The sequence below is a fragment of the Hermetia illucens genome, chromosome 1 (assembly GCF_905115235.1).
Source record: "Hermetia illucens chromosome 1, iHerIll2.2.curated.20191125, whole genome shotgun sequence".
Lineage (NCBI taxonomy): Eukaryota > Metazoa > Arthropoda > Insecta > Diptera > Stratiomyidae > Hermetia > Hermetia illucens.
Window position 1 is genome coordinate 293,918 of NC_051849.1, and position 15,955 is coordinate 309,872.

General features: G+C 42.9%; 1 protein-coding gene across 1 annotated transcript in view; it reads left to right on the top strand.

Annotated features, from left to right (window-relative positions):
- Positions 1–15,955, top strand: part of LOC119661503 — a gene marked incomplete at its 3' end in the record, with an annotated part of 47,582 nt that overhangs the window by 20,541 nt on the left and 11,086 nt on the right. Inside the window, exons 3-7 of the mRNA XM_038070870.1 lie at positions 12,674–12,965; positions 14,391–14,875; positions 14,933–15,024; positions 15,081–15,293; positions 15,393–15,773. Coding sequence (XP_037926798.1) covers positions 12,674–12,965; positions 14,391–14,875; positions 14,933–15,024; positions 15,081–15,293; positions 15,393–15,773 — 1,463 coding nt within the window. The remainder of the gene's footprint in view (positions 1–12,673; positions 12,966–14,390; positions 14,876–14,932; positions 15,025–15,080; positions 15,294–15,392; positions 15,774–15,955) is intronic.

Here is a 15,955-nt window from a genome sequence, read left to right on the forward strand (position 1 = left end):
AAATATCGATGAAGGAAGCCAAAATTGTCAAACATAACAGAATTATATGGACTTAATGAAATGCTGTGCATCTCTGCCAATGTGAGCACATCTTAATATTTTCAACGAATCCTGCTTTTTCGCCACCACTTTTTAAGGTTTTGTGTAAACACAAAACCTTATTAAAATCGGTTTACTGTCTGTCTGTCTGTCTGTCTACCTGTCTGTCCGTCGTTTTTTTTTTTTTTTTTCGGCGTTGGAAGGTGGAAAGGTTCAAAACCTACTACTGGCTCCTGCCACGCAGTTATATGAGACTTCTACTTATTAAAACCACCTCCTTCTCAATCCACTCTCCCCACGGAACTCCTATCAAGTATTGCATCGCGGGGCTGGATCAGCTTTTAACTGCGGCTCATTATGGTTCTCTCCCTTCCTTGTTTTCGTCGTAGTTCTTCCTGCCTAAGCTCTTGGTGAATAGCTTGCAGTTCCCTTACAACCTGGTTCCAGGCATCCGTTGACTCCAGCATAAACTCCACAATGTTTTCGGGTGTTAAACGCCTGTCTGCGACCGCTTCCATTCTTGTTCGGTGCGCGGTGAACCTGGGACAATCAAATATGACATGCTCTGCATTCTCAGCCACGTTACCACATCTTGAGCAGCATGGTGATTCGTCGTGACCAAATCGATGTAAATAAGCACGATAACCTCCATGTCCACTCAAGAATTGTGTTCACTCGTAGCTTAATTCCCCATGGTTTCGTTCAAACCATCTCCGAATATCCGGAATGATGCGGTATGTCCAACGACCAGTTTGGGATTCGTCCCATCGCTGTTGCCACCGTTCGATAGATTCCCACCGTGCCAGCTGCCGTCGAAATGCGCTAGACTCTCCAGCTGCATACGTTTTGTCGTAGAGTCGCCGACTTTCCTTCGCTAAGATGTCTATGGGGAGCATCCCTGCTAGTACATATGCCGCTTCTCCTGATGTTGTCCGATATGCACTGCATACCTGGAGTGCACTTAACCGATACGCCATTCCCAATTTTCAGCAGTTCACTTTCTTATTCAGAGCAGTTGCCCAAACTGGAGCTGCGTAGAGTAGCACGGAGCTGACTACCCTAGAGAGCAGAAGACGTCGACTTTGTCTTGGCCCACCAATGTTCGGTAGTATCCTCGAGATCGTTGTAGCGATGGAAGACGCTTTAGTTGCGGCGTAGTCAATGTGTCTTTTGAAGTTGAGTCTTCTGTCAATAATTACTCCCAAGTATTTGAGCGATGGTTGGGAGTAAATTGTTTTTCCGCCAACTTTGATTTTCACAGTTGTGTTCTTTCTTCTCTTGCTAATGAGAACTACTTCTGTTTTATGCTCGGCAAGTGAAAGGCCAGAATTTCTCAACCAGGAATTGATCTCCCATATCGCTTCATTTGCATAGGTTTCGATCTCGTCTTGGTGCTTTGCAACCACCGTTATTCCGATATCATCGGCGAAGCCAATAGTTGTCACGTTGTCCGGTAGGCGTAGCGTCAACACTCCACCGTACATAACTAGCCACAGCAAGGGACCCAGGACAGAACCCTGTGGCACTCCGCAAGTTGTCGGGAATATTTTTAGCCCATCGTCCGAGTCGCAGTAAAGTCTTCTCCCAAGGAGAAACTCGACCACAATGCGTACAATGTACTTCGGGGCTTGTATCTTGTCGAGTGCCTCGATGATTTTTTCTCCATTTTGCACTATTGAACGCATTTTTTACGTCGGGGGTTATTACTGCACAGCATTTTCCTTCTTCTATTGCAGCCTGAGCCAAGCCAGTCAGCATGCTGATTGCGTCGACAGTTGACCTTATTAAAATCGGTTTACTGTCTGTCCGTCTGTCTGTCTGTCTATCTGTCTGTCTGTCTGTCCGTCTGTCTGTCTGCCTTTTTTTTTTTGTTGAGGAGGTGGAAATCTTCAAAAAGACACTGGTCTGGACACACCAGCGTGTGGGATTTTTACCCACTAAAACCAGCCCCGACTCCCTCCCTGCCCCGCGGAACCACCATAAGGTATTACATCACGGGGCGGAGTCAGCTCACTCTAGCTTTGTCACCTTTCTTCTATACGCGGCGCACGTGACCGCGCTTTTCTCCTTTCCTCTGCCTTTCGCAATTTATCTTGAATTGATGCGACCATGGAGTTGACCGCATTCCAATTCTCTTGATGTGCTAGCATTTTCGGCACCAGATTTTCAGGTACCAGCACTTCTCCTGGAGTCTCCTCTAGATTCCTCCTTTCTTCCACAAATCTCGGACAGTGGAAGAATACATGCTCTGGGTCCTCTGGGACTCCATCACAATTTGGACAGTCGGGTGAGGTCTCCAATTTAAACCTGTGAAGGTATTGGAGATATCCTCCATGTCCCGTGAGAAACTGGGTGAGATTATAATTAATCTCACCGTGTCGTCTCTCCAACCACTCCTTGATGACAGGAATGAGCCTGTGAGTCCACCGACCCTTTCCTGAGCGTTCCCACCGCTCTTGCCATCTATTTATGGATTTCTCCCTCTCAGCGTTCTTCGTCTGCGATAAGGGAGAGATTGGCTTCGCATGGTATATATTCGCCATCTCATCTGCCAAGATGTCAATCGGCATCATTCCAGAGATGATGAATGCTGCATCATCTGAAACAGTCCTGAAGGCAGAGCATACCCTCAGAGCTATCCTCCTGTAGACTGCATTCAGTTTGCTAGTGTTAACTGACATCCGCAATGCCTCGCTCCAAACTGGGGTCACATAGAGCATGATTGAGGTCACTACCTTGACTATAAGCAACCTAAAGGTATGCCGTGGCCCTCCCACATTCGGCATCATCCTCGCCAGGGCCATACTAGCTTGTTGTTTCTTTTTCGTTGGTGTGGGTATTTATTGTTGCAAATACCCACACCAACGAAAAAGAAACAACAAGTTGTTAGCACTGATGAAGGGAACAAGTGGTTCCCGAAATATCGGTATTTGCAAGAATAAATACCCACACCAACGAAAAAGAAACAACAAGTTTTTATTACTTCAATTAATTAATCGTTGGAAACACCGCATAATTTCACTATGATTACTTAGTACTTTTTGCTACTCGGCAGTGATTCGTCAACGAGTTTGTACATAACTGCTACTAATATGTAATTTAGGAACTACTTTCTCAAATTTGTAGTTAGTAGTTGGAATCTCTAACAAACAACCGCCAGTTGGAAACAAATTGGAAAAAGCAGTTGGTCACTTTTAGTTACAACAACTAATCATTTTATGTAAAAAATTGTCTGTCTTTCCGTGGCAGGCACAGACATTTATCCGAGATAGACATAGCCATTGGTCAGCCTGTTGTCTGAGTTTGATACAGACACAGCAGATTTCAAGTAGAAATTTATTTGACACAGATATTTGCATGAAATAAACGCGGATATTTTTTTAAGGTAGACAAAAATTTGTCTAAGACAAACATACATTTGGCTGTTTGTTGTATGGAACAGATATTTGTCTGATAATGACATTTCTCTCTTTGTCGTCTGAGACAAAAATGTTTCTCTCTGCTGTCAGACACACATCCTACTTCATAAAAGTATCATTGAGGAAAGATATTTTTGTGTTCGAAACACGTGTTTGCAATAACTAAACTACATCCCGTATAGAGGAAATTTTCGTTTATAATAACTGAATAAATCTAGGGAATTAGTTTTGAAAAACTAATTTATTTGCCTGTTATCTGGGCCTAATACAGACACTTGTCCGCCTGTTGTGTACATAGATGCAAACATTTACCTAAGCCAACCGCAAATATTTGTCTGTCTATTTTATAAAATATGTTTGTACTTCCTTTCTATTAAACAAAGATCTTCAAATACAAAACTTTAAAACAAAATAGGTAGCGAATCCTGTGCTCTTTCTGTTATATGATATATTAGGTGTATAACTTAGCTTCCGCCGTTTTTTTCCCAAAATTTAAGGCGTTATTTTCAAAAATTGTTAGTGCAGCAAAATCACTTTGTCGTGGCTTTCCTCGAACTGAGGCCACTTTTTCTTCAATCGTCATTTCAAACACATCAGTTGAGTTTGATATTGTTCGCCTGTAATGGTTTCACTCGGTTTTATCATAGTAGCGTAGTAAACTACACTGAGCTGGTCTGAGTAAATTCAAAGCATAACCTTGGAGCCGTGAATATTCGCTGTCGATGTGGAAGCATGGCCTGGCAAACTGCATGATTTTCTGTGTTTGGGATTATCGTAGTGAACCCATTATTCGTCCCCATTCACGACACGGTTCAGAAATCCTTTCTGTGGTTGACTTTGAAGCAGCTGTTCACAAGCAAACAAACACCGTACAACGTCCCTCGGTTTCAACTCGTACGGCACCCAATTTCTTAACCTTCTGAACCATTCCTAGGGCTTCGAGGCACTTTGAAATGGCTGCGTACCATGCAATGATTTTGTCAACTGTTCTTAGGTTTGGCACGAGTTTTCGTCGAGTAAAGTCGTCAATTCGTCATCTTCAGACACCTTTTCCTTTCCGCCGCCATGCTGGTCTTCGATGTTGAAATCACCATTTTTGAAGCGTTGAGACCATTCACGATACGTTCTTTCACTAATAGCTGCCTCGCCATGCGTATCCGAGAGCATTCGGTGAGTCTCAGCAGCAGATTTCTTTGAATGGAACGCGTAAAGTAAAACTTCCCGCAAATGGCGAAAATTCGGCTCGTAAGCAGATATTTTAAAGCGATTAAAAATATAAGAAGCGAGTTCAAAACCACTTATTTTCGACAGATATATTAAGCTACCAAATGACACTTTAGACCCGACCGTTCTATTCACCATGTATCTCTAAAGCTATCTATCGAAAAACGGCGATAGTAAAGTTATATACCTAATATGTTTGTAAATACTTTCTCTAATTTAAGTCAAGATATTCTCTCAATCATTCCTGCTCTGCTTATCGTAAAATTCGAATAGAAGAGATAGAAATTTGTGGGCTAGCAATCTTCAAATTCGAAATTTTACTGCTATCGAAATGTCAAAGATGCCTCGGATAGAGGCTGACTTCGCGGCTACGAACTTCCGCTAGCCAAAACCGTTACTGATTGGTTTCTGGAATGTGGGTATGCTCTTCGGCAACGGTATCGGAGGCTCTCAGTATGTTTGCTTTCCCCAACTCGAGCGAGAATTCCAGCGGTACAGGCTGGACATTCTAGGCCCAAGCGAAGTGAGATGGTGAGATTCTGAAGAAGACTTTTCTCCGTTTTACGGCATTGTACTTTCGTTCTGTGGAAATTCAAGTGATATCAAACACGAATCCGCATCAGTTATGCAGTGCTACGAGAATTACCTGCAGCTCAGGAAAGGTTTCCTAAAGGAGACATTGTGATTGGGATGGTTGATCTGAATGCCAAGGTAGTACCTGTTCGGGTATATGAACAACAACGGTGAACAGTTTATACACTTTCGCAACTTTCACTGCGCTGTTATTCGTGGCACAATGTTCGCGTTCCATTACCGCGAAAAAAGCAAGAAGTTTAACATAGTCTGCGCCACAATAAAAAAAAAAATCCGCCACTGGGCTGGTAAAGGACGCAGAAGCTGCCGCAAATGGCAACGGTTTCGCAGCTGTACATCACATCATGAATAAGTAATTGGTCGTAAGCCTTTCAATCGTCCAGTGAGGGACTTTAAGTGTAGAGTTCTAATCTACGACGATAAGTAGCTGAATAGGAGGAGGAAGTATTTCAACAATAAATCGTTTAACATCTGGTGAAGTTCTACTTCTTGTGGATGATATGGCAAGTCACCATAACATGCGGATACAGACTACTTTTCCACACAAAAGCGAAATTAACAATGCCATCAGCGCACTCAAATGGAGTAAATCCGCCGGTCTTAACTCCCTGCGGAACGCTTTCGTACTGCTCCGGCAGAATTTATTTTGATTTAAAAATGCTGGGAATCTGGGATCTTCCACAGTAAGTGAAAAAAGAGGGTGATCGTTAAGACATCAAAGAAGTGCACTCGTCTTGGGTGCAACAATTGGTAACAGGGGTATTATATATCCATAACTGTGTTGATCAGAAAGCGGAAGTGACAGTGGACAGGTCACATATTAAGGAAAGACGACAACTTTATTGCGGGTTGTGCCATACAATGGAACGCACTATTCTAGGATAGCCGATATGTGTTGGGCCCTAGAACTATGTAGCGTTGAACAATGTTGGAGGAGCGCAATTTTTCCGAATAATCGTGCAATTTTCATACAGATAGTTGAAGCGCATTGCCGGGAACCGATAGCAATAGCCCGTAGATGTGATTACTGAGTTATACCCCACATAGCAGATTATCTTAACCATATATCTTTTATTACATTGATCTAAACAACGGCGCTAGAAGTCTATAACATTTTGGTGAAAACGTTCTTATGAGTACGACAGTTTTCAACCCTTTCAAATTTCAACTTTTTTAACTTTGATATTTCCTAAGATAATACTGCATTGAAATTACACAAAGGATTATGAACAATGGAAATTCTTACCATAATTGTCAAAAAAGATTTTTACTTTGTGGACAATCGAAAATTCAAGCTTTAACTTTAGCTCTTGAAAATTCAAGCTTTAACTTTAGCTCTTGATAACTTTAAGAAAAATTACGTAAAAATTACAAATATTCGAATATCTTTTCTCACTTTTTGAAGCAGGGAGGAAGACATTAAAACATTTGCAGGTTAAGCAATCGATTCACATTAAACATTTTGCTTTTCCACCTCACATTTCATCTATAGCTGCGGGGTATTGCATCACGTCCCTTTCAGAAACAAGACCGGTATTTCCCACAGTGAAGAAGGGTGGAAATTCCTCAGGCCGACTAATGATCTTTTTTATACTATGTGCCAATCGAATGTGTATGAAATTTCACACCCGATCGAGTTCAGGGTCTCTCCAGGTCTTCGATAGCATCCGCAAAATCTATGCCCACGGTAGTAGTATCGCGGATATTTTTAGCGGCAATTCAATCAACATACTGGGCAGGTAACGCCAAAATTTCACCCCAATACTACTTTTCTTCCGTTGCCGAAAGATTAAGAGTTCTGATAATTTCCAGTTCTGAACATGTCTGAAGTGACTTTTGACTTTTGACCGTCGTAACAGAAAGTTTCTGTTTTAGTATGTACAGAATTTCAACTACGGGTGTCTCACTGGCATGGCATATTTTCAGTGAAACCTCTGCACTTTATTCTTTACTCGTCTGCTCAGTTAGCCTAACAATGTCCTGCAGTAATGAGTCTCGCCGGCATCTCGGATGAATTTTCTATGGTGGATCTCTTCGGTAACTCAAACCAATAACACGAAAGCGGATCTTTTGGCCTTACAATCTCATAGCTGCAACTGCACCACAATACACAAGCGATTGCAGTTGCAGCAGCGACATATTTGCATATAGCCGAAACACAATCTCACTCTCTCGGAGATGTTGAAGATGCATAAACCCTGGCAATACCTGTTCTATACAATAAATCCACCTCCAAAATTTCATACACGCTCTTTGGAATTCGTCCAAAACCTCAGCAGAGGCCTCAGCCGAACACTGAAGACGGGCGAATACTGGAACTATACCCCAATCGACTCTTGGCCACCATTTTCCGTGATGACCTCAAGCCGAACACGCTCCCTGATGACGGCCAGGATTGTATCGCTGCAAGTAATAAAACGGAACTGATCTGTGACTCGGTGCGTGAAACGCTCGGCGAATCTCTGATGCAACCGGGGCGGTAAGATGCAGTACCTGCCAGAGGCCGTTGATATTTCGTAGTAAAAGCGAATGATAAAATCCACTTCATTCGCCCCCATGCAGCTTCAATGAATTGCCACTTATGCCTTTAATATTTTCAAGTTTAGAGTAAAATTTTTAAACTGATGAAAACGTATTTAGTTAGAAAACGTAATAAAATTTAACATTAAATAAGAATTTTCACAAATTGATTACTTGTGTGTGTGTGTATGGTGGGGGAGAAGCTACAGCTTCTGAGCACTCAGGCCGTGTTGGCCCATTGCACTCGCCTCCCCCGTCTAACGGAATATTCCGGATTCGTTAACGTATCGCGGGATTTCCGTTAGTGGATGTGATGCTATCCGTCGCAATTGGAGGACATCGGCACCAAAGATCTGATGCCTGATGCGTCCATAGGCGGGGCATTCACATAGGAAATGCTCCGTGGATTCCGCTTCCTCATTACAGGAGGGACACGTATCATCTTCGGTAATTCCTATTCTGAAAATATGCCCAGCTAGTGAATTATGGCCTGTCAGAATGCCCACAACACACCTGCAAGTCCTCCTGCTTTTCGACAGGATAAACTTTGCGGTACGTATCTTGGGTTCTGGCAGGAAAAGTTTGGTAAGTCGAGCAGCATTTAAGCTCTGCCATCTGTCGTTATGGGAAACTTGTTCCCAGTTTTTGAAAACAGATTTAGCCAATACTACTGATACCCAAATTGCTGGCTCCGGTCCCGGCATAGGGGAGATTGACCCCTCTTTCGCTAAAGCGTCCGAGATTTCATTTCCCTCTATGCCACAGTGACCAGGTACCCAGAATAGTTCCACCGTCCATAGAGTTCAAACGGTTTCTGCATTCCTGAACGATTTTTTTAGTGATCAAAGGACTGCTCAATGCCCTCAGTGCAGCTTGACTGCAGATTGCGATGCGCCTGCCCTTCAACCGCTCGTCAATCGCCCAGTTTGCCACCCTTAGGATCGCATAAACTTCGGCTTGAAAAACCGTGGCATATTGTCCCAAAGGAAAAGCCCACTTCTCGTTTTTATTCGAGAGGTAGACTCCGGCTCCAGAACCCTCTTCTGTTTTTGAGCCATCGGTGTAAAAGACTTCCGTATATCCAGCCACGCATTCCTCTGGGTCTTCCCAGTCCTCTCTATGCTTCAGGGTAACTACATATCTTCTACCAAACAGATGTATGGGGACACGAGAATCGGAAGGCATTGTAAGAACTGGATTTAGTCCTCCCAATAACTCTTCCAATGCTCTGTGCCTCCCACATCCGTTGTTTCCCATAGATCTAATCGAATTAGCCTATGAGCTGCTCTTATTGCAGGGCTTTGAATAAATATATCCAGGGGCTGCAAATTGAGTAGTGCATTCAGAGCTGCGCCGGATGTCGTGCTCATGGCACCAGTGATACCCAGACAAACAGTTCTTTGCAGTGCGTCTAGTTTACGGTGAAAACCTTTTTGTCTCACCTTAACCCACCACACTACGGATGCATATACGAACATCGGCCTAATGATGGCAACGTATATCCACATTACCACATGAGACCTGAGTCCCCATGTCGAGGTAAAGGTCCGTCTGCACAGCCCATAAGCTGTGAGAACTCGTTTCATCTTTACCTCTACATGTTTGTTCCAAAGAAGTTTTTTATCTAGAGTGACTCCTAGATATTTCACTTCTTCGGAGAGTTGAAGGGTAGTACCCCTCATCTCAGGGAGACAAAGTCCATCCAATTTTCTCCTTTTTGTGAATAAAACCATTGTGGTTTTATTTGGATTAACTAACAGACCATGTCTGAGGTACCAGCTGTCTATGAAATCAACGGCACGCTGTATATTCCTACACACCGTTCCAAGATCCCGATCAACAGCAAGTAATGTCTGAGGTACCAGCTGTCTATGAAATCAACGGCACGCTGTATATTCCTACACACCGTTCCAAGATCCCGCTCAACAGCAAGTACAGCCACGTCATCAGCATAAGCTTGAGCGTGTATTGGCAAATTTTGCAGTTCGCGTAGCAGTGAGTCGATCAGCATACTCTACAGAAGCGGCGAAAGCACACCTCCTTGGGGGCAGCCCTTCGTTGCTTCTGTAGTCAGGTAGCGATCGACCCCTACCTCAGCGCACAACAATCTTTGCGTTAGCATAGCAGATCCACTTAATTAAAGCATCATCAACACCATGCGCTCTGGCGGCGTCACAAAGTTTTTGAAAAGGCGCACAGTCAAAAGCCCCTTCAATGTCCACGAACACCCCCATCGCGTACTCACCATTCAAAGTTGCATCCTCTATCTTTGTGACCAAAGAATGAAGAGCAGACTCACAGGACTTTCCACGTTGGTAAGCATGTTGGTTTTCACTAAGTGGGTGTGACCTAAGTGCGTTTCCACGAATGTGACGCTCCACCAGTCTCTCCAAACCTTTCAGCAAGAATGAAGTCAAGCTGATCTGTCTGAAGTTCTTTGGATTAGAATAGTCATCTTTCCCAGGTTTCGGTATGAAAACTACCTTAACCTGTTGCCAAGAAGAAGACACGTAGCCCAGAGCAAGACATCCTCGAAAAATATTTCTTAGAGGTCGCTCTAAATGCTCCATACCCTCCTTTAGCATTGCCGGATAGATGCCATCCATGCCAGGTGCTTTGAAATGTCCAAAGGACAGTATGGCAGCTCTCACCTTTTCATGGGTAACAACCGCTTTCGCAGTGTTCCAGTTCCTCTTGCAACGCTTGCGTGTTGAAGGGGTTGCAAGAACCGTCAACCCTCCCTCTACCACTTCTCTCACCCGTTCCCCCGGGTGGTGTACTTCCTGGAGAGTCTGTACTGAGTCCAGTCTGGAGCTCGTGAAAGTACCGTCGGGTTTTCTAAGAGAATCCAACTTGGCCGACTCATCCATTTTGAGGACTCTGCACAGCCTTGAAGTCTCCCTTTCGCCTTCCAGTTCCTCACGGTACGCTCTAAAGGAGTCTCGTTTCGAGCACCTCACGAGCCTCTTATAATCACCTTGTGAGTTCCTGAAATTTAACCAGTCTTCGTCCTTGCTACTTTTGCAAGCACGATTTAGAAGTCGCCTGGTTGATTTCCTGAGTTTTTTCAGTTCTCGGTTCCACCAAGGAACCGTTTTACCGCTTTGGCCTCGGGAAATAGGACAAGCCTCTTCATAGCACTCTAAAAGTGTGCCGTTCAGAGTTTTCAATTCATCTTCCAGCACCAAAGGGGTCCTTAGTCGCATAGGGAACTGTACTTTATTGCCAAGAAGTTCATTGAACTTTGCCCAATCCATTTTCCTAGGGTTCCGTCTTTGTACTGCAGACTGTTCGCCCGCAATAGTCAGATTGAATTCTAGATATCGGTGATCTGACAGTGAGACCTCGTCTAGCACTCGCCAGTGTGTAATCAACTCTAACAATTTTGGGGTACAGATTGTTAGGTCAATTACTTCGCTTCTTCTCGGTCGCACGAACGTAGGGGCGCACCCTACGTTTGCAGTCATAAGACCACCTGAAGTGATGAAATCAAATAGCTTCTCTCCTCTTGGATTGCATTTGCTACTGCCCCAACAAATATGTTGAGCATTCGCATCGCAACCTATTAAGAGTTCGAGACCACTTGATTCTGCATACGCCACTAGATCCCTAAGTTCTTGCGTCGGTGGAGAATACAAAGAATCATAGGGTAAATAAGCGGAGGCAACTATGATGTTTTTCCTCTCGCCATTTATCTGGTATTGTATGATGACTGTAGCTAAGTCCTGGGAACAATATTGTCACAGTATAGTTGCCTCTAACCGTCTTGACATCAGGACGCAAGCTCTCGGTCTTATGGATCTTTCGTCGTAGAAGATCCTAGCCCCCTTTACTGATCCAATGCCACAGATTCTGTTAAATCGAACCCACGGTTCTTGCACCAGAAAGATATAGGGGAAATCCTGCAGCTTTGTCATTCTCGCTGCCAACAGGTAGGAGGGAGCTTTGGCATGCTGCAGATTGATTTGACCAATCTTTATGTTTTTCGACATAAACTTAGTCTATTGTCTTATGGAACACAGTTAGAAGCGTATGCGGCAGTCCGCGTATGACGGGGTTTCCCCCACACCGTACCGCCAGAGAAATTGATTACTTAGTTCTAGAATGTCCTAAAAATCAAGTCAGGTTAATTAAAAGTACTGGTACCACGAAGAGTGTTACTGTACTACGAGTATTTTTCCTTTTCTTTGCCTGTGATACACAAAAATCTAAACGGAAACGTCTATGTTACACAACTATAAGAAAGAAAATATTACTACGTTAGCTCCCACAGGATTCATATATGAGCAAGTGATGGTTTGCGGCCAGATCTACCTCATTTCTTTATTCCGTATTCTGCCGTAAACTCTTCCAATGAGTCTGTCAACTAAAACCAAAATAGCCAATCTTTCCATTTTCGAATTTTTGTAGAAATAGAAACTAATAGGGTCAGGGGTCCGTCAAATCGACCGATAGTGCGCTGCTTCTCCCATATAGCACCGGAAGCTGCATTTTCCTTATTCCTCTCAGAATCTGATTAAAAGTAGCACAAACGAGAAAGAGGATTTAACAATATATTAATTTGGTAGAAATGTATGCCGGTCGTGTAATCAGTGCAGAGGGAGGTATTTTAATCGTCACTTCGCTAATGAAAAGACTGTGTTCGCCATGGGCGCAGAATTCTATTTAACTACTTGGCTGTGACCCAAGAAATCCCAAGAATCCCGTGTGAGTTTGTTGTGAGATAATTTAGTACTTGTCTGGCAACGCGGTCGGGTCGAGTTGGCCAAGATACGTGAGTGGGTGGGATTGAGTCCATTCCATTCTCCCGTGAATATCAACAAATGATTGGAGTGTGCGACTTCGAATAGTAAACAAAGCGTTTTCTTATCTTGCAGGAGTCGTGATGATATTCCAATTGTGAATAACGATCGCTTCCGAATAACGCAAACAAGTAAAGCTGTGCAATTGGCTATCGAACATGTTCAGAAAGATGATACCGGATATTATACGCTTTACGCACGAACGAAATCCGGAGAAACGCTACGGAAGGACGTTGAACTGATTGCCGAGGACCGATCAGTTGGAAGCGACCCGCCCGTATTTCTCCGCCGACTTGGTGATTTATCGGTGAAAGTGGGCACGCGAACTAGACTCCTCGTCGAGATTCGAAGTTCCACGGAACTCAAGGTAAGTAGGATAGTAACCTGTAAGAGGAAAAGTTCTTTAGATGTCCCCGAGCAACGCGACTATCACTTAAGGCACGTACATATTGGGGAAACTGGACAATCTGGATTTCAATTAGGGGCTTATAAATCATATTGCGGAAGCAAGCACTGGGAATGACACTCGCTCCTTCCAATGTACATATATATTGCATTACAATATCTTCACAATCATAACGTTCAAAAATGAGTTGAAGGCGTGCCTCTTATTTAACACTGACGCCTTCCACACTTATAGAGTCGTAACTATGGAAGTACTTAGCGCGAAGGATGGTTAATACAGAGATACCTCGACTTAGAACGCTAGCTCGTTCCAAGGAAACGGGTCCTAAGTCGGAATTGAGGATTATTTCAAAAATTGAGTCTTAAGGGGGTCATCCCGTGTGTCGGATTCGCGGATTCGAATTTTTTTTTTTGGCTTCAATTGTATCTAGATATAATGTAGAATATATGGGCAAAGTGATTTTTTGATATTCGGAGTCGTTTGGAAGTTATATTATGCTGGATTTATGTCTATCGCCGTAATAAAGCTCGTATTTATCGGTCCGAATGATGTTCGAATGACTTCACTAATAGGACGAGAATTGAAGCCAAGGCCGTACACGTGTTTCTTTAAGAAACCTAAGGTTTATGGACTAGGTGTAGCAGATTAATGGTCAGTTAAGATTTTATGGCTAAAAATCGCATTCTACTTTTCAAATGTGTTTTTCTCGAAACCGCATATTGAAAATCGGCTGCCACCATAGCCCAAAATCTATCCAACGAAATTCTTTGAAATTTTCACGACTTATTCAGAGCAAATTTCTACGGTCCGGAAACTAGGATAATTGCGATTCATTCAGTAGTTTTTTTTTTTATTCATTGAAGAAGCCGTGAAAAAATGTCAAAATTCCAAAAAAAAAAGTTTAACACGACACCAAAAATTTAGTTTCTAATATTTTTTAATAATCCTAGTTTGCGGACTGTAGTTAAGTCTGTACGTTAAAATGCCGCCAACTTTTTTCTCTAAAATGATCACAGCGCCCTCTAGCGTGGCAGCAGAAAAACACTTTTTTTGGAGATGGGTGTATAAATTGCTCTTTATTTCAATAATGAACTATGCGATCGGGCTGGAAAAATTACTATGAAGGCTCAAGATATTAATAAATCTATGGTGAAAAATTCGTATTTGCATCTTTCTTCAGTTCTTCACAAACAATTTCTAAAAAAAGCCAAAAAAAAACGGTCTTCGCACGGGATGACCCCCTTAAGTCGAATGAAAAGGGTTTTAAGCCGATATACAGACCGAGTTGCTCAGGCGTTGTAAGTCGATGTGTCCTAAGTGAAAGTTACTGAATCTGATATAGTAAGTAATTCCTCGGAACAGTAAATCGGTATTTTCGTCCATTAGGTGACTTGGTATCGAAACGATCGTCGTGTTTGCGAGAATGATCGCATCCGTCATGTTCATGAGGGCACTTTCGTCTGCTTAGAAATCGCTCCAGTGGTGCTAGAGGATGGTGGCCAGTGGATGTGTATGGCTGAGAACCTCGGGGGGCGCAATTCATGCATTGCTCTCCTGAATGTTCTTGTGCCCAAAGCATACAAGGCTCCCGAATTCATCGAAGAGCTTCGCGCGATCTTAACAGAGCAAGGGACTGTTTCGCTTGAGTGTAAGGTGATAGGAATCCCTACGCCCATTCTGAGATGGTTCAAGGATTCGAAAGAGATAAAAGCAGGGGATGTTTTCGCTCTCACGGCAAATCCCGATGATCCGACTTCACTGGGAACGTATACTTGCGAAGCGATAAACTGCATGGGACGTGCATATTCGAGTTCAAAAGTACACGTAGTCGGAAGAGGCAGTCGGGAAGGATCTATGAAACCCGCTGACAGGTAACGTTGGTTCCATATCAAATAATGCCCTTTTGTGATGGAGTATGCTTTTTGTAGTGTTCAGTACAGCGCGCCACCACCAATATTCACAGACGAACTGAAAGACGTGAAAGTTAAAATTGGAGACATAATAATTTTGGGTTGTAAAGGTAACATATTAATGCGGATGATTTATACAGGAGGTAACTTAGTTGCATTGTTCTAGTCGTTGTACCACCATGGCCAAAAATAGTTTCGTGGTACAACAAAGAGGGTCGTGTAGAAGCTTCCGAAAAGTATCGTATGATTGAAGATGGTTTGGGAGTTTACATGTTGGAAGTAAAGCCATCAGAAAGCTGTGATGAAGGAGAATGGAAGTGTGTTGTGACAAATAATGAAGGAAGTGTTGGAATAAGCACGTGCAACGTCAAAATGGAAAGTAAGATTGAATAATATGCCATTATTGGACTATTGATTTGGATTGTTAGGACTTCGGCGTTCGGTAACACAATTATTATTTTCCACTTGAAAATTTCAGTCCCCAAGAATTACCGCAAACCGCGCTTTATGGAGAGCTTGAAAGCAGTTTTAACTGAAGAGGGCTTAGTTTCCTTCGAATGTAAGGTTGTCGGTTTTCCAACGCCCATTCTGAAATGGTTCAAGGATGGCCAGGAATTGAAGCCGGGCGATGTATACCAATTAACAGGAACGAATTCTTTGGGGACATATTGCTGCGTTGCTAAAAATTGTATGGGAGAGAGTAGTAGTGTTGCCGTTCTTACTATAGAAGATATACAGAACCAACTGAATGACGAGGAAAGATCATTCTTGGTACAACAGAATCAACCACCGAAATTTGAAATTGGATTAAAAAGTCAAGACGCGAAAATAAATGAAGATTTTCAATTTACTATCAAAGGTAGTAATATTCAGTAACGTTTCTGCATGGAGGAAGTTTAAATACTGAAGTGTAAAACGTTCATTGGTTAAATTATGCATTTCACTTTCTATCGAAACTCCGCTTTTTGGTTAATATATTAGTATTTATCTATCCTCATGTAGAAAATTTACAACTGATGGTTATACATAATTTAATTGCAA